Source organism: Etheostoma spectabile, chromosome 6 (genome assembly GCF_008692095.1).
Source record: "Etheostoma spectabile isolate EspeVRDwgs_2016 chromosome 6, UIUC_Espe_1.0, whole genome shotgun sequence".
Classification (NCBI taxonomy): domain Eukaryota; kingdom Metazoa; phylum Chordata; class Actinopteri; order Perciformes; family Percidae; genus Etheostoma; species Etheostoma spectabile.
Window position 1 is genome coordinate 2,624,407 of NC_045738.1, and position 19,201 is coordinate 2,643,607.

At 39.2% G+C, this 19,201-nt stretch overlaps 1 protein-coding gene across 2 annotated transcripts in view; it reads left to right on the forward strand.

Moving 5' to 3' along the window:
- The window catches only part of dnah5 (dynein, axonemal, heavy chain 5), a 120,223-nt gene that overhangs the window by 8,666 nt on the left and 92,356 nt on the right, over window positions 1–19,201 (forward strand). Inside the window, exons 2-31 of one of the 2 annotated variants that reach the window (XM_032517722.1) lie at window positions 731–865; window positions 1,071–1,155; window positions 1,415–1,572; window positions 2,316–2,534; window positions 2,890–3,027; window positions 3,571–3,747; window positions 3,835–3,948; window positions 4,131–4,238; window positions 5,196–5,318; window positions 5,521–5,736; window positions 6,168–6,194; window positions 6,485–6,592; window positions 6,898–6,983; window positions 7,547–7,754; window positions 7,886–7,999; window positions 8,250–8,456; window positions 8,692–8,772; window positions 10,434–10,524; window positions 10,816–10,961; window positions 12,055–12,232; window positions 12,496–12,750; window positions 13,473–13,669; window positions 13,790–13,883; window positions 14,394–14,536; window positions 14,767–14,843; window positions 14,964–15,088; window positions 15,221–15,456; window positions 15,812–16,030; window positions 16,758–16,820; window positions 17,032–17,270. In XM_032517722.1, coding sequence (XP_032373613.1) covers window positions 731–865; window positions 1,071–1,155; window positions 1,415–1,572; window positions 2,316–2,534; window positions 2,890–3,027; window positions 3,571–3,747; window positions 3,835–3,948; window positions 4,131–4,238; window positions 5,196–5,318; window positions 5,521–5,736; window positions 6,168–6,194; window positions 6,485–6,592; window positions 6,898–6,983; window positions 7,547–7,754; window positions 7,886–7,999; window positions 8,250–8,456; window positions 8,692–8,772; window positions 10,434–10,524; window positions 10,816–10,961; window positions 12,055–12,232; window positions 12,496–12,750; window positions 13,473–13,669; window positions 13,790–13,883; window positions 14,394–14,536; window positions 14,767–14,843; window positions 14,964–15,088; window positions 15,221–15,456; window positions 15,812–16,030; window positions 16,758–16,820; window positions 17,032–17,270 — 4,367 coding nt within the window. The remainder of the gene's footprint in view (window positions 1–730; window positions 866–1,070; window positions 1,156–1,414; window positions 1,573–2,315; window positions 2,535–2,889; window positions 3,028–3,570; window positions 3,748–3,834; window positions 3,949–4,130; window positions 4,239–5,195; window positions 5,319–5,520; window positions 5,737–6,167; window positions 6,195–6,484; window positions 6,593–6,897; window positions 6,984–7,546; window positions 7,755–7,885; window positions 8,000–8,249; window positions 8,457–8,691; window positions 8,773–10,433; window positions 10,525–10,815; window positions 10,962–12,054; window positions 12,233–12,495; window positions 12,751–13,472; window positions 13,670–13,789; window positions 13,884–14,393; window positions 14,537–14,766; window positions 14,844–14,963; window positions 15,089–15,220; window positions 15,457–15,811; window positions 16,031–16,757; window positions 16,821–17,031; window positions 17,271–19,201) is intronic. The other variant, XM_032517723.1, reaches the window with a different exon arrangement.

The following is a 19,201-nucleotide window of genomic DNA, read 5'->3' on the forward strand; positions in this document are numbered from 1 at the left end:
ATATATATATATATATATGTACTGTATATATACATGTATATATATATATGGGAATATGCACGTAAAAATAAAAAGAAGAGAGGGGGAAGCAGGAAGAACATGATGGAAGAGAAACTTGATCAGTTAATTTCATTCTCAATGTTAAAGTTTAACCCACTCTATATAGAGTGTTCTATTTTGGGAACTGCCAGTCTCAGTAGGATGTTTCCTGCTTTGTTCTAGAAGAGGACCTTTTAACAGATAATCTGACCATGGTGACGTCAATGCAAAAAGTATTTTAAGCCAGAAAGAACTGTTCCTGTCACCCCTTGTTTATAATCTAGATAAACAGAAGGTAGGGTAAATGAGAGAATTTAAATGCACCCTGCAGCTGGCACACCACGCAACACCAGGTTTCATGTAATTTATTAGCTGACCTTGTTCCTGTGTTACTGAGCAGCGTAACCTGGCAACCCATTGTGGTTGGTGTTACTGTCCCACCATCCTAAATACAAACCATGGCCTGTTGTGAACTGGCTGTTTGTCCTTTCATTCAAAGACACCGGCATTTTACAGACTTTGAATGGGTGCTAAGGAGAGAAATGGAAGCACTTCTCATAGGTTGAAGGATGATGAACATTGGGAAATTTTGAAGTAATACTGACGGTTTTGTGGAGTGGAGCTATACACAAAGTACTGAGAATTAACTGTTTTAAAATGTTAATTTAAATTGGCTGTGTGTTTTGTTTAGCAAAAGTTGAAAGAGGAACGTGAAGCTAAACGTGCCCAGCTGGATGGAAGACATGACTACATCCTCAGCATTGTGGCTTCATGCCTGGGACTGGAGAAATCGGATGTGGAAGATGCCACACTGGAGGGCAATCAGGTATCTTGTATATTTAAACAAACATTGTTTTGCATATAGAATACCACAAAAGCCCTAAAACTAAAAAGAAGTAGGTGTGGCAGCATTTTCAAGACAGGATTTCTTATTTTGTGCATCTACGGTAAATGCTCAAACAGCAGCACAATGTGTCTCAGTTTAGGAGTGTTTTTGTTGAAATTCTCCCCCCGCCCCCCGTCTTTCTCAGATTGACCGCATGGAGCAATTCTTTGTGGCTGAGGGTCTTCCACACCTCATGTTCTTCTATCAGAACACTGAGCCATTTGAAGCAGGTAACGTGAAAATCACACCATGTATAAAATTAATGAACCACTGTATGCAGACTATATCTAATTGTTGGCAACACATCAAGTTGAGGTGCTGTCCCTGTTAATCCCTATCAATCCATGTTGGCAACAGCAATCACAGCAGTATTGTTTGCAGGTCTCCACAATCATATTTCAATTAAAATGCAAATTCCTCAGTATCGGGATTATAGTATGAAATCAAGCTATTGTAATGATCCCTTTTGTTGTTTCCATGTTTATGCAGCCTCTGCACCCTCCCAGCTTGTTGCCCAGCAGCCTGGTCGCAGCAAGACGTCTAAAGTGTTTGTGACAGACGGGAGGGATGTGGCGCTGACCGGAGTGTGTGTCTTCTTCACCAGAGCCAACACTTCCAAGATAATCACATCTGAGAACATACACAGAGTGAGTCACTTTGTACCGTTATGGAAATTAAGATTTTTCTTTTTTACTGTGGGGACCTTCTGATCTGTAGTTCACTTTAATGACAAACGGACCGGTTCTTTCAATGTAACAGAAGATGAAAATTTCTAATGACAAAAGAACATTTGATTTTGCTTGGCAATAATTTCTCTTTGAGCCCATTCATGTGATAAATGGTTTCCCAAGACAGAGTCTTTTCATCCAGAGCTAGCGAGACCATAGGGGGACAATAGACCTCTGATGCAACAGGCAGTTCTGGCTATTGATTCTCGCTGATCACCTGCTGTCAGCAGCAAAGCTAATCACCTCCACTGATTAATGGGCATGTTTGCTACAAGACTTCCGCAGCAAGAAAGGAAGGAAGAGCAACTTTGATGTATGTGTATATGTGTGGGAGAGAATGAGAGAAATTACGTGTCCAGGCCTCACTATGTGAGTGTATCAGCCATGCAAGAGAGCTGTGTAAAAATATTACTATATTTATAAAAAATGACTTGAACGTAATAGATACAAAGACAGATACAAATAGATACATAAATTAACTAAATTCAAGAGTTGCGGTGATTGGCACATGAAGTGGGCTGTACCGCTTTGTGAGGTACCACACTCATGCTATGACAGAAGCATGGTTACGGTTGTATCCTTAGTTTTTTATTCAGTAAAATCTTGCATTTCTTTCATTAATGTTTGGACATTTGTGCATTGGACATTTTGTCTCTTTCTAGGATGTCAATTTTAATATGTTGGACACAACAGAGGTGGGTCTGTTAAAAAGTGTGGAGCAGTTGCTCTCTGAGATCTTCATCCCCACACTGAGTAAGATGAACCACGGATGGGGGGAGCTGGCCACTCCCCAGGCCCAGGCTGTCAAACAGGAATTCATATCAGCATTGGAAAGCTTTGTGTCTGTTTTGGCTGGAGCACAGGAGAGCCTACAAGAAAAGGTAAGAAACAGACTGTTACACAACAAGGATACATTTGATTGTTAAAGTGTGAGTTGAATTCAGGACAGCTATACAATACCCAGTTAGGAAACACCTGTGACTTCAATCAACAGCTAATATAAAATGTGTGCACTAACCAGATATCACCGCAATGCCACTACTTGGGAACCTAAATGTTCCTTAGCAAAAACACAGAACAATACATAATTATTTTAAATAAAGGCTGTTTGAACACAGTCTCTTCTTTTAAATATATTTCATGAATACATTTGAGTGAGCACACACAGGCACATCCACAAAAAAATTAATTCTAGACACCACAGCAAAAATTAACCATGTCATTGCTCGCCTCCAGGTTACCCTAAAAGAGTGTGACACATTTGACCTGCGGGTGCTGAAAGGCCCATCAGACTATATGGCAGCAGCCAACAGCACAGAGATCACAGAAAAGATAGAGGCCTGCATGAAAGTCTGGATCAAACAGATAGAACAGGTGAGACGTGTTAGGTAACAGGTAAGCTGTCATCCTCAAACGTATCACATCGATTATTCATCTTTGAACTTGCTGTAATGTTGTGCTCCTCTTGTATTTTGCTTGAAATGTCTTGAAATGTGCATTGTCACATCCAGCAGAAAAGGCTATGTCAAAGACAAATACTTTCCTATCTATGTGTTAAATATTACATGTGCCTGGAGCAACAAATGCTTAAAATGCATGTTCATCCTAAAAAGCAGCAAACTATCTGGCATGGAGATGCAAAGTATATATTTTTATCATACTTTATTTAGAAGTATGGCTGAATTAAGTATTTTGACAGCACACGATATTCGAGAAGGTTTTGTTTTCAATTGTATCTTATTTTCTACGTTGACTTAATGATCCACATTAATTCAATGTACGCTTTTGATGGATGCAAACCTACAAAAATAAAATGGCCAAATAGAATATGTGGAATTTAGGGAAAGCAAAGGAGAAGCTGCAGAAATGATGCTTAAACAGTGAGTAGATATACAGTACACACTTCATGTTCTCCAGGTTCTAGCTGAGAGTGACCAGCTGAGAAAGGAGGCTGATGACCTTGGCCCTCGGGCTGAGCTGGACCACTGGAAGAAACGAATGTCCCGCTTCAACTACCTTCTGGACCAACTCAAGAGCCCTGATGTCAAGGCTGTACTGGGTGTGCTCTTGATGGCCAAATCTAAACTCATAAAGGTCAGACATTACTGTCACTCACTGCAAGGTTTTAGTGACTATATGTACCAGATGTACAAATGCTATTTCATACGTTTGTTTGTATAGTCGTGGCGGGAACTGGACACCAGGATCACAGATGCAGCCAACGAGGCCAAAGACAATGTCAAGTACCTCTACAGCCTGGAGAAGTTTTGTGACCCTCTGTACAACAGTAATCCTGTAAGAAAAAAACTTGAATATCTCGAATCTCTCACTGTATCCATTTTGAAATGCCCTTAAATGACATGTTGAAATGCCCGTTGTGGAAATGGCATGTTAAACAAATACTGTTCAACTGTCCATGTGCGCAAGTAATTAAGTTGTACAAACACTCATAAACTATACATTTTGTTTTACCCCAGATATCGATGGTGGATGCCATCCCAGGTCTGATCAATGCCATCAGCATGATTCACAGTATTTCTCGCTACTACAACACATCAGAAAAGATCACATCGCTTTTTGTCAAGGTAGGGGTGGCTGCTCAGCACAATGCAACACTGATGACCTATTAAAGTAACAATGGTATTCAGCAAAGCTGGCTGCCTACAGTCTGGATATTGTCTTCATTTCATCCCCGAGATCTGTTTCATTTTCTCGTTTTTATGGATAAATAAAATAAATCCTACTAAGGGCATTGGTACATTAAAGTGCTCATATTATGCTTTTTGGGTTTTTCCCCTTTCATTTATTGTGTTATATATCTATGTTATAGGTTTACAAAATGAAAAAGCCCAAAGTCCACCCCAAAAGAACTCTAACAGAAAACTCTGTTCACAAACTGCTCCAAACAGCTCTATTGTAGTCCAGCCTTTACTTTCGGGACAAACGTGCGTCACTTTGTTGGCAGCTAGCGTTGCACGCCCTCATACTCTGCTTCTGACTGGCTGGCAGTACTGACCTAGATACTGTGCATGTGTGACTCCCAACAAAAATGGAACTGAAGTGAGATGCCTCCCTCTGAAGCTAAAACAGAGAGAGAGCTCAATGAAAAGAGGAGCTATAACATTGCTACAACATTGCTATAATATTGTTTTTTTTTAATTAAACCATGTTAACCTATTCTGACATAACCGCTAAATACAATTATGAACCTGAAAATGAGCATAATGAGCACAGAAAAACAAGCATTATGAACAAAAAGGATTTATAAAATGGACATTTGTAACATCCCAGAGCACAAATTCCTGGCTCAATTTCTGAAAGATTAGATGTGAACAGAATATAAATGTCAGAATGTTTCATGGACCATAAATAGCACTTTTGCATGTCTTGCTCGTTTGACTTTTTCACGTCCTTGCACATGATAATATGTGCACTAATATTTAGCTACTTCAGCTACATGTCCTGTTTAGCCTCAAGTTTTTTGTGTCCGCAAATAATTCAAATGCTTATCTTCATTTCACTTTACCCATCTATACCACCAGGTGACAAACCAGATGATCACAGCCTGCAAGGCCTACATCACAAATAATGGTTCTCATTCAATATGGGACCAGCCTCAGCAAGTTGTAGCTGACAAAATCAAAGCTGCCATTCACCTGAACCAGGTATTGCTTATTGGTACAATATGGCATTCATATTGCAAACAATTTATCTCTCCTAGTTTTTTAAAAATCTTTTGTCCATTTTAAGATTTGTGCGTATTAAACACACCTGGTATATGTGGATATATAACACATATATAAACAACGGTTGCCACTTTGATATGATGGATGGGTGAACATTAAAGTGACCAATTGTGTGTTCTAGGAGTATCAGAGGTATTTCCATAAAATCAAGAAGAAACTGGAACTTACTCCCTCAGAGAGACAGTTTGACTTCAGTGAGATGTACATTTTTGGGAAGTTTGACACGTTCCAGCGACGACTCAACAAGATCCTGGAAATGTTCAGCACCATTTCCACCTACTCTGCCCTGCAAGACTCTAAGATAGAAGGATTGGAGACCATGGCCACCAGGTTTCAAGTGGGTATATTGTTAGATCAGATTGTTATCAAGACATTTGTAATAACACAGAGACAAATTCCATTAACTGATCAAATCTAGCCAGTTGAACCTTTGTTTCAACTGCCATTCACTGATGTTGGAAATGTAAAGCATATGATTAAGCAGAAATATGTCAAAGAATGTCATTTTAATGAGCAGACCACAGTATGGGTCCAACGGTGAGTTTGATTGGTGTTAACAAAGGGCTTCAGACTGTACATTAGCTTGACCTTGCCATGTTACTGGTTTTTGCTTGGTTTCTTGTGGCGGGAAACAGTATAACATTATAATACTTGAATGTCTTGAATTGCATCAAGACACCTAATCTGTCTAATTATTGTATATCTGTTTTCCCTTGAGAGTTTATTGATTTGAGCTGTCTGTTTGTTTCTGCTTCCTTGGATGTATAGACTGCAGACATGCAGGGAAAATGGGAGGTAATGTCTTTCCGCGGTCGCCAACTTTAAGTAGGCTAATGCATGGCTCATTTTCATAGTTGACAGCATGCAGTGGTAAACTTCATAGACATGCCATTTTACCACTGTACATGTTACTTGCATGGAACATGAACAGATAACCAAAATGTGTTGTTCATTTTTTTTCTTAACAATTTAGTAGTCAATGTTTTGCATGTTGTCCAGTTTATTAGAATATTTGATGAATGAATGTACACATATGTAACTCAACAATATGTGTGTGCATGCCTGTGTTTTTGTGTATGGGATAGGCTATTGTGCTGAACATGAAGAAGAAACATTACAGTTTCCTAGACCAAAGGAGAACTGACTTCGATGTTGACTATGAAGAATTCTGCAAAAGCACCTCTGAGCTTCATGTAAGTTTAATATTACAGACACAAATAATTAGTTTGTTTCCTCTACAGTGCACAGTACGATTAATGGGCCTTCACATTTCAGTTATTAGGGCTGATTAGGCTTCTGCCCAGGTTAGCGTTAGATTGGGCAATGTACATCTGTACTTACCCACACTATGCTGAGAGAAGGTTTCATTAGGCAATAAGTGAAAACACCTGTGATTTACAGTATGTTGTTACACATGACCCAGGATGGTATATATAAATGTCCCACTCAACTGTCTCCTTTGTAATTATTATTTTGCCATTGGCCTTTGTTATTCCAGAATCAGCTGAAGAGTTTCATGGACCGCACCTTTGAAAAAATTCAAAATACTGAGAGAGCGCTAAATGTGCTGAAGAAATTTGAAAGGTAACACATTTTTTAGCACTTGCTATCATCCAATGACTGTTCATCTAAACAATTGATTCTCAGTCTGGTGCTTGGCACAGAAAACTGCTAATTCTCTATCCTACCACGTTATTAGTACTAGTAAACTGCATTTGCATGGCTTCACAGCTTTAAACGAGTACCTAATCAAATGGCTAAAATGAAAGAAAAAAAACAGTGGCACTTGAAATGGACCTTTCTCACTGTGGATATTTCATCTCATTAAACACAGGTGTAACTAATACCATAATCACTGCATTCCAACAGTTCTCCAGTTTAAGGGTCCTTTTTGTGCTGACAGGCTCACTGACATGATTTACTGGCACATCTAAAAAAAAAGGTCTGAATGTTGTGTTATTATTAACACCTGTGTATCTGCTGCTGCTGCTGCTGCTATGAAGTCAAAATGTCATGAGATGATAAAGGTATTTCTGAAGGATTGTAATAGACTTTGACTTAAAAGAATAGGACAATGTACTTGCTGGAATACCCTATTACAGTTTATTCTACTCTAGTCTTATTTATTTTGGACTCACTTAAAACAGACTGGGCATCCCAGACCTTGGCATTGATGAGAAGTATCAGCAAATTCTGCAGAACTATGGCCGGGACATTGAAATGGTCTCTCGTATCTACATGAAGCAGAAATTAGACCCCACCATTGGGCGGAACTTGCCCCTAGTGGCAGGCCGTATTTTGTGGGCTCGGCAGCTGTCCAGCAGAATCCAGGGTCCCATGGATCTCTTTCAACAGGTAATGTTATATGTCTGCCTTCATACAATGTCATTTGTCTGGGCCTAAGTGTTGTTTGTTGTTGATTTACAGTAGAATTGTCAGTGGACATTTCTTCTGAAGTTATACAGTATCATTCAATCCCTGTGTAGCATCCTGGTGTTCTTTCCGCACCAGAGGCCAAGAGGATCATCAGGGACTTTAACAGGCTAGCAAGGGTTCTGTTGGAGTATGAAATACTATACCATCACAGCTGGATGCAAAAGGTAAAGGGATGATGCACATAAAATATGGATATTTATGGTCATATGATCCTATACAGAATGCACATACATGCAAGTGTGTTGTCTCTCGTCTTACCCACACTCAATTGCTTTTGGTCTCTCAACAATTTCCCTTTCTTTTTACTCTTTTTCTCTTCTTCTTCTCTCTTTTTCATTATCTCGCTTTCTTTTACCTCTACTTTCTCACAACTCTCCCTAAACAACCCAACCCACCTTGATACCTCCTGCCCAGATGGAGGATGCCCGTGTGGGCCTGCAGGCCTCTCTGCTCGTCAGGTCTCCACAGACAGGGGAGCTGTTTGTGAACTTTGACCCTGAGATTCTGGCCCAGATCAGGGAGGCAAACTGCATGACAAGAATGAATTTGGAGATCCCACCATTCGCTGCTTTGTTGCAGCAGAAACAGGACACCCTGAAAAAGAACTACAATAAATTACAGGTTGATTGTAAATACAGCTGTACACATCTGCAAATACACACAATTTAAAGAAGCGATATGAGGAGCCAAAGTTAAATTTGCATTTATGAAAAAGTATGAAAGACGGTATTCCTTGTCATAATTATGTTATACAGATATAAAGGTACATACATTATCTAAAGGTAGGTCATTCCAATTGTGGCCTACTTACTGCATACTCCACTGATTAAATCAGTTCAATATTTTCCCCTTCCAGTTAATGTTGAGTGAGAACACCAGAGTGCGGTCCAAGATTCAGAGAGCTTTTGAACAGCTGGCCATGCCGCATGTAGCTAAGGTAAGATATGGTTATGATATAACCCAACTTGCATTTTAAAACTATGTTCCATATCCTGCATGCTGTTTGTTTATTGGATAGTGGAATACAATACATTATTGTATTCATACAACTATGATTAATTTAATTATAATTAAATGTAACTACCCAAGAACTAACTGGTAATTAATGATAAAATATGAATATTGACCAATTTGGCTCATAGCCTATTGCTCTCTTTATGAATGAGTAGGCTTCATAGGTCTATAATAATGTCTAATAAATAGTGATTTAAAGTAAGTTTATAGATTTAATCCGCTACAGAAGCTGATGTCATTTTTAATTAGCCTATTACATGTCATGTGCTATTCCCACATTTTAACTCAGTTTGGAGCACAGGTGTGTGTAGCCAACCCCTCCCATCCAGGTGTTCCAAATTTATGTTTGGTTGATTAATTAAGGCCTCTATGGACCTAGAGTAGGTACTTACACAATTAATTCTCTACACTTTCTGTGTGTGTATGGCAATATGGAAACATTTGCAATTAGCCTAATGACAGCGTGCGTAATAAGAAGATAACAACAACAACAACAACAACAACAACAACACGAACGAGACCAAGCTAATTTAGCCATTGGTTTGGTACAGGTGAGCTTTCTAGCTAGGCTGTAGACTGCCTTTGTATTATCAACTAAACTCATGGATAGACGGTTATGTGTTACTTTTTTTACTGGAAAGAAACACCATTTGGAAGGGTAAGGAATTCATTGGATAATATATAATTCATTTGTAAGTAGAAAACGATAAAAAGGGACCGATGTTTTATTTTAGCTACTGCTAGCATGGCTATAGCGCCTAACTACGATCGACCAAATGAATCCCGTTTGCACAATGTTCCCATCCCAAAAATAACGTGACTTTGTTGGGGGTAGTATGCTAACGGTAAAAAAGTCTGAGACTAGTTTGCAAAACTAAAGCTGTGTTAATAGTAGCTATCTCATGAATAACTTACAATGACTTTACGTGACGTTAATTTTATTTATGCATAAGGTATTTCAATCATCATGATTATTATGTGCGCCACAACTGACTCTTTCTGGATCAAACACAATGAACTGTTGGAGAGAATGACGAGGTTTTGTCATTGTTTTTAAAAAAAAAAAAATACAGGCTTTGAAAGAAAAATAAATGTTTCCGGATAAGACATATTGTTTTGTACTTTTCTCTCATTTTTTTCCCCCTAATGGAATAATTGTACCTCCTTAGGCTTGTACAAATACTTAATTAAACAGCTTTGGTGGAGCAGCTTTCGTCTTCTTGGGACCCACGTAGACATATAAGGGGTAGTTTACATGATTATAAAGGAACAAATAAGACCTTTTTTGAAACATGTGACTGGTGAATTTATGGCTAAATAAGACTGACACGGGCGCCTGGAGAGCTCACTTGGTAGAGTGGGCACCCGTAAATAGAGGTTTACTTCTCCACGCAGCGGGCCTGGGTTTAACTCTGACCTGCGGCCCTTTGCTTGGTAAAATTCCCACCTCTCGCTTTTCATGTCTTCAGCTGTCCTGTCAAATAAAGTCCTAAAAATGTTCCCCAAAACATCTTAACATACAAATAAAATTAGACACATTTGCTACTGTACAAAGTGCATCATCATACATAACTGCCTTGACAGGTGGATGAGGCTATACAACCAGGTTTGACCTCCATCAACTGGACATCTCTGAACATAGACAAGTATCTGGACAGCATCGACAAGGCTTTGGGTAAGCAACAAATCTAGCAAGATCAATGACCCACATGGTGAAACATAAGCCATCCTGCAACTCGCCACTGGCAGCATGTGAAAAGATTTTTATTTATTCCTTTTGTATCGCTGTTGGTATGTATGTTCTCATAAGTAACCTTCACATTGAATATATTGTCTGTTTCTATGCTCCACATTTTTTCTTTATCCTTTTATTTTCCTCCTCTTTCACCACTCTCTGACCTTCTTCTAATGCTTGCCAACATCTTTCTCTCCACTTCTGTTGGTCTGTGTTGCTCTCTTTCGCTAGTTGACCTGGAGCTGTTGATGGACAGGGTAAACGACTTGGTGGAGTTTAGGATAGATGCGGTACTGCAGGAGATGAGTGGATCCACTCTGTGTGTTTTGCCAGAGGATGAGCCAGTCACCTGTGAGGAATTTGTTCAGACTACCAGGGTAAATAAATACTGAGTATTTTTCACATAAAACAACAGTATAAGTCTGTAGCTGTAGTTTTACTAAGCCCACCTTCTAAGCTAACACCCCCAGCCCCCACCCACTTGCTATAATTTGAAAAATGTTATGATTACATAAAAATTTAATTACATGCAAAGGACCTTTAATACACTTTCCAATGTTTTTAAAGTACTTTTAAAGTATTTTCTAATCAAACAATAGTTTTTATTCTCAGAAGGGATTCATTCAATTATTATCAATTACATAAATGGTCAATTTTGTACAACATATATAAGTTAATATGCCCTCCATCAGGGCTATTTCTATATATTTGTTGTGACACTGCTTGTTGATGAGCACAAAGTGACTCATTAGCAGTAAAGGCAACATGATAACAATTATGATTTATTGTTGTGATAAAATAGCTGCTAAGTTTATCAAAACAAAGTAATGTGAATGACTGACAGCTGACAAAGCAGTCTATTGTATAATACAATGAGATAGAGTACATATTGACTCATGCAAATCCCGATCCATGCCATGGGAGTCCATCACTGTGTAAAAATCGCTGACAGTTATTTAGGCTGACATTATTTGATTTTTTGCCGGATAACTTTATTACAGTTCTATATGTAGAACTTTCATATTTATATTCACAAAATGAATTAGATTAAATTAAAAATAAAAAAATAAATAAAAAATCAATCAAAATATTGACAGTAGCAGGCAAGGTAAAATTAATCAAGGTGGTCATTTTGGATGCAATATTGTTCCAGAACTGACCAACAGGAGAACACTCCCAGAACATATACAGATATGTACTGTACCTTGAGCTTTAATTGGGCAGAAAATGCATAAAGGGCTGTTAATTATTTTCATGTGGTGCATTTTCACAGGTGATATTTCCTATGTATGAAATTGTAGTGACTCTGCTGATGATCTGGATTGCGAGATTCCAAAGAGTATTATTGTTGTTGAAGCTGCCCTGGTTTAATCCTAAAGCTAATGCTATGCTGCAGTGCATTGTCACTTACTGTATATGGCATCTTTAATGCACATATATACATGTATATATATGTTCATATTTGTATAGGACCTGTGCATAAGACAAGCCAAGAGTCTCCACACTAAGAGCTCACTGGTGGAGGAGGCTGCTAATGAACTGATCAACATGCTGCTGGAGTTTGACCACAACCAGAGAGAGGAGGTGGAGAAGATAGCGGAAGAAAGCTGTACTGAGAGCAAGACCATAGACCACATTGACAGTGAAGGTATTCTAACATTTTCCTTTTTGATATCAAATAGAATGGGATTTGATAAGGTGGAATGGAACTTACTAGAAGAAACAGATGCATTAAATAACAATTTGTTATAACTTTATTAGTTCAACTTTAACTGATGTCTTGCCTCTTTTTTTAAATTATGCAAGGCAAGCTGAAACCCATATTCTGATAAAACAGAGTTTCTGTTTGTATTTGCTATGTTAGAGCTGTAGCTAAAGGGGTCATCATAAATGTGCCACCTCTTCACTTAGGTGAAGATGAAGGCCGCTCAGAGGGCCATCTCTTCTCGAGAAACACCTTGCTCCCCCCTGCCAGCGTTGGCCCTTCGTCTCCCTTGGTCAGGAGGAAGAAGAAGAGAGACTTGATGGAAGTGATGGAGGAGGAAGCCCAGGAGCTGCTCTCCTACTTTAACCACCGCCACGTGGATGCTTTGCTCAGATTGACACGCAACACCCTAGAGATGCTACGCAAGCGTATCCATGCCCCCTCGCTCATGAATTTCTTGGGTGAGTCTTGTGTACTGAAACCATCTGCTTTCAGTATTTGGTCGTATCTTAATGTAAAATTATTTAAAAAACATTTTTTTATGTAAAAGCTACATTTTAGTTTTTTATTTAATCATGACCAGGGGCAATTCTAGGATCAGACCTTTAGCAGGGCTCAGCCTCTAATGAGAATGTGACACGGGTACAGTGACATGTGAAAAAAACAAAAACGTAGCTAAATCAGTAATTTCATTATCTGATAATCTCTGAGCTAGCTACTGAACAACAATGTCAGCTAACTTTTTTTGACTAAACCTGACACTTTATAAGTCACAGTAATAAGGACCAATTTGACTTCTTCTGCTCTTCCTCTGGCATATTAGATAGAACGAGACTCAGCCAAAGGCGGGAGATTGGCTCACCCATCTACAATTGGCCAACACTACGTTTCTGTTAACCCTTTCCTTGACTGGGTCACAGGTGCATAGCTTGAAACCCTCTAGAAAGGGTCTAAGATTGCCAATGATCATGACTTGTCAATTGATGTACATTAATAGCACTTTGGTAAGACACAAAAGTATCAAATAATAAAACAATTATCCTCCCGTTGGAAGCAAGTATTAGGTACCATGAGTTCTGACTTGAGAGGTTGAGTGTTGCTCGTTCTGTCCACCAAGTTCATAAAATGTCAATCTTTGGACATTACCACACTGTATTAGAGCTTCTCTTCTCTCCCCGTGTAGCTGAGAGTGACTCCCCAAGTTGCGGCAAAAGCAGCGGTCAGCAGGCAATCTTTAGAGTCAATGTGACCCTCTCCATCCCTAACATCACCATGGTTCCAGCTCTGGAGGAAGTCCAACAGGCTCTAAACCGGGCTGTAGAGTGTGTGGTCAGTGTCAGCAAAGGAGTCAGCCAGTGGAGCAAAGAGAGGATCTCCAAGGTGGGTTTAACCGAGCAATAATTTGTAAAAAATGGATTTATACATCTGAAGAACCCCATTGCTCTCTAGTCTACCACACAAGCCCTGATGTCTTCCCTTACGTCCAATTCCCCTTTGCAGAGAAAAATGAATGAAAGACGGATGGCGGCTCTGAAACGGGACAGTTCTGAGAGTGAATCAGAGGATGGAGCAACAACATACAGAAGCCTGGCTGGTATGAGAGGACATGAGAACTTATGTTACTTATCCTCAGCAGTTCAACAACTCAACACTGACTTTAGAGAGATTTATTCATATTGCTTCCAACATGCAGACCAGAACATTTATTATTAGCTACTGAACCAGTCACTTGATAATCAAATTTCCTTATTTTACAGCTCAGTAGAGCAAAGTCACAACTGACTAGGATCAGATAGAGACGGGTTGGTGGAAATGATATGGATATGTCAGTTGCTTTGGAAGGAAGACATTAAAACAAACAACATTTTAAAATTTAATTTGAGTATCAAGTATCGAGAATGAATATCATTAAAATTCCGACTTTATATTTGTTGTTTTTATTAAATAGGGCAGTTTTTGTTCATTTAATTACTGGAAGAGTTAAGTAATAAATCAAGACAAATCTTATTTTAGTTGCTTTTTGGAGTTAATATATTTGAAAGTGATTGTGTTAATCCCCCCGTACATTCACAACAACTATCCTACAAAATCTTTACTTTTTCAGAGGGGAGCACCTCAGATATTTCAGCATCTGTAATCCAGGCTCTCCCATTCCAAGCTAGAAACTACTACAAGAGTGTGTCTGAGAACAAGGAGATAGTCAAACTAGTGTCTGTTCTCAGCACCTGCATCAGCGCCACCAAAAAGGTATGTATATAATTGGCCTAACCTGTACAGAACAAAGAGAAACAAATTAAGGATGCATACATCAGAATCTATACTGTACTGTCCGTCTGTTGTTTTTTTAAATATCTTTGATATATTTTTAATATGTATTATAGACTGTCTGCTTCAACAATAACAGTTGGTTCACTGTAAATGGACAAAGGGAATCCTTGTAATTCCTTACATAACTCCTGTTTTATATTATTGTACAGGAAGTGATGGCTGCTCTGGACCGTTTTAGCCATTACCACCACATCTGGAGAAAGGACCGTGAAGACACCATGCAAAAGTATGAGAAACAAAATGTTTGACTGATATTCATATCTGACTGAACTAACAGTTTTATTTGCTATGCATCAAGTAACTCCCAATGAAAACGGCTTTATGTCTTTATTTTTTTTTTTTACAGATTCATCCAGGGCAGTCCCTTGCTATCAGAGTTTGAGAGCCAAATTCTTTTCTATCGAGATCTGGAGCTGGAAATAATCTCTGAACCAGAGTACATCACTGTAGGAGCTTTGGCTCTATTCACAGGTTAGATTAAGTTGCAATATTTTGCTGTATAAGGCATCTGAAAAGAACTCTTAACAAACATGAAATATAAAATTGACCTTTAGCCAATTCATCAATGATCTCTGCATGCTCACATGTATTTCTTTGTACCAGCGGACCTGAAGATGTCCCTAACTGCTGAAACCAAGAACTGGATGGTGGACTACGGACTGTACTGTAACAAGAAATATCGCTCAGACATGGAGCAGATCTTTGCGCTTGTTGATGAAGCAGGAAAGAAACTGAATAGGCAGATCAAAGACCTGGATGACATTCGCATCGCCATGGCAGCCCTCAAGGAGATCAGAGAGCACCAAATATCTATTGATTTTCAAGTTGGTCCCATAGAGGTAAACACAGCATAGTAGTTGCTAAAACCCTTTCCAGACACACAAATGCACACAGTTGGACTAGATGTTTTCAGTAGCGTACATTTGAGTTTGAGTGTTTCAGGAGTGTATAAAGTGAATGGCTTTCAATAGCAAATTGTATACATGGACAGAAAGCATATAAATAATAATTATGAAAGCACTTTGGTTGAGTTCTGTGTCAAAAGCGCAATGACAGTGCAAAGGAAGTGCAGGAATTGAAACTCTTGCATGTTTATGTCAATGTTTGATTCATTTGACAAAGTGATATCTATATATTTGCCAATATTTGTAAATATCAGGTGAAAAACTTGGTATATTTTTTTCATCCTCACAGGAGTCTTATGCCATGCTTCATAAATATGAACTGTCTGTGGCAAAAGAGGAGGCCGATAAGGTGGATACGCTGCGTTACACATGGGAGAAGCTGCTGTCCCGGAGCACCGAGATACAGAATGAGCTGGTTGCCCTGCAGCCCAACTTCAGAGGAGAACTGGTCAGCAATGTGGAGACCTTCCTGGAAGACTGTCAACACTTTTACCAGGATTATGACAAGGTAAAAGAAAAAAGAGACAAAAAATACAAGATGCAAATGCACATGTCTGTACAGACAAAGGCTCAGACGGCCCTCACCACCAATTCCCGGAAATCAAGGATAAAGGATGTAATTTACATTGAATTTGGGCTAACACCATTAATACAGTTTATAAGACCACAGTATACAATCCTAACCTGGATTATTAAATAACAAATGTACACATTGCTGCCAGTAGAAATGGTTAATGCAAATAGGGTCTGAGCTACAAAGTCCACATACACACTGTAGTTCAACTGATCAGTACACAGTATCACAAAAATCTGCACATTAATTAAACAATACCTGCATTCTGTATTTAAACAGTTTATTGTAAGGAAAACAAAGAAAGAGAGATAAAAAAGCACATCTGGATTGGTGGTGGTAATTTTGTGATTAATATTAGTTTGATTAGTATTATAATTAGAATTATAACTAGACAGAGTTTATATTTGAAAATATAAACCTTTAGAAATTGCGACAGAGCTGTTAAAGCAGAGCTGATCCAGCTTTGCCATTGTCATTACGTTTCATTTTCTTACAAACGTGTTTCCTTGATTCCTCTCTCCTCACACCTCTTCCTTGCATCTCTCCTCATTTCTTCAGCAAAAAGGACTAAGATGCATGAAGGAAACATTGATAGATTTGAGAGATTAAAATTAAAGAATTGGGATGTACCCATAGACTTACTTTTCCCTCTCTGCTTCAGGATGGCCCCATGGGGGTCGGGCTGGCGCCTCAGGATGCCAGTGATAGGCTCATCATGTTTCAGGTTTGTTACTGACAATTTGAGCTGGGCATGATAACTGTGCTTACTATTTTCACTGTGTGTAAAATGTATACATGGCGAATCACATATATGTTACTGCAAATGTAAAATGGCCGAAAAACATGACGTTTACATTAGGTAAATTTATATGCTTTTTGTTTCAAGTACTGTACTTATTTTGGAAATTTTGTTGCTATTCCTTTTTTTCTTTTAGAATCGATTTGACAACCTGTTCAGGAAATACATCACTTATACAGGTGGAGAGGAGCTGTTTGGACTTCCTGTTACCCAGCATCCCCAGCTGTTGGAGATAAGGAAGCAGCTGGCTCTGTTGCAGAAGTTATATGGCCTTTACAACAATGTCATCGAAACAGTCAATGGTTACTATGATATCCTCTGGGCTGACATCCACATTGAAAAGATCAATAATGAGCTACTGGACTTTCAGTCAAGGTTAGACAGTGTTTGTTTAAAAAAAATATATGAATCTTCATACTACATTTAAAGTTTCCAAGTCGGTTTTAGACCCCTAGTAAGTGTGGAGCGGTTTTTCTGTTAGTGGGTGTCTGTTTTGCTATCTTGTGCATATGTGTACACACTGGTGACGCAAAATACTACCAATTGTGTCCCACTAGCAACTAAATAACTGGTCAACAGGTGGTGGTCACAGGCCAAGATATGCTGCATTGCAAAAGCAAAGAAAGGGAAGAAGAAGACTGCTCGGCGTCTCTTACGTCCACAGTTACTGTATATTACAGCTGCGAGACCAGAAATCTGCTCCCAACATCAGCATTGTGTTAGTGAAGCAGGTGGCCTGGATCTAAGCCTATACTCAAAGAATCTGGAGTTACAATACGTAACTATTGTTCTATTTTGTATAGGCTTTGGCCTCTAAGAGCTGTTGCTATTGGGTTAGGGCAAAGCTGATGTATTCAATGCTACCTGTGACACTAAAATCCACAAGCAGATAGCATAGACTAGCTCCTCTTCCTTCTCACAATGTACAGGCGTTTTTATGTAACAAAATTATATTGTTTGCTTAAAAACTTGATAGGCTATCTCCATGACTGGCCTGCTTAATGTTGTGAGGCCCTGCCGTATGGATTCTGATGGTAATCCATAATTAAGATTAAAATCATTAATAATGCAAAGCACATTCCTCACGGGCACTCGGGTGCAGGAGGATGGAGACATGGCATAGCAGATCTAATAGCACATAAGATCAAGTCACGGAGATGCTGCACCCACGGCCCTCTGGAGGGCTCTTGTGGAGAGTTCCCAAATACCACTTCTTTTACACTAAAAGCGTGGGTGGTAACCTCACACAGCTGGTGAGACAGTTGCTGTTTCGAAAGAGCCATATGAGGGTTATATAATGAACAAACAGCTGCTATGCCTGATGTCTGCCTTTCGTAAAACATACTCAGATAACGAGCTTACTGGGCAGACTCGGTGAGAAGCTTATTCTGCTTCTCTGTTATGAGGCGGAAGGCAGAATCTCTCAAGGTAAGAAATGTTCGGGCGAAAATGGTTCGTTTTGACTTTTGGCATGAATTAATGATTTGGCTGTAAAGTACCCACGCAGCTGTCCTCTAGAAAAGCAGGACGGTGAGCGCATAAGTCTCTCACTCTCCTAGCCGACGTCAAGGCTATGAGGTTGTTGTCTGGAACAACTTTCTGAGAGAGATTTATGCCAGAGGCTCAAAAGGGGAACCCCCAAACCCAAAGCACTGGGATTACAGGGATGATAGAATGCAAAACCAAGTTTACCTTGTCATAGTTGAATTACATCAGTTTGGTGGGTAAAATAGGCATACATAGAACCTCAAAGACCCATTGATAACTCTTTCCTTTGCAAGTCTCACAATGTGAAACTGCTGCAAAAACGGGCGAATCTCAACAAAGCTCATAGTTGACGTCAACTTGGTGGCTGTACCTTACTTACAAAAATTGATGGCTAATTGCAAATTTGGTAAGACTGTGTCGGACTTCAGGATCAGGTGTGTGTGTGTGTGTGTGTGTGTGTGTTTGTGTGTGTGTGTGTGTGTGTGTGTGTGTGTGTGCTTCAACCAACCAATCATTGAGCAGCTCATCTAAATATTCATGAGCATACTATATTTGGTAAGAAAGCGCTCGTTTCTTCCAGGGCTTATTCACAGGGTAGCATTAGGGCCCATAGAACAGCACCAGGGCCATTTTCAGCCCAACCAATGTTACATAACCAATTAGGAAACCTTTAGGAACAGTCTGAAATACCCTATAATAATTATTCTATCGCCCCTTTAAATCCCATTAAGGTGCTAGGGAACGCCCAACAGGTTTCTGTCGTTGGATCCCCCTCACTAAGGGATGCGCAAAACCCCATCTCTCTCCACAGTCCATGT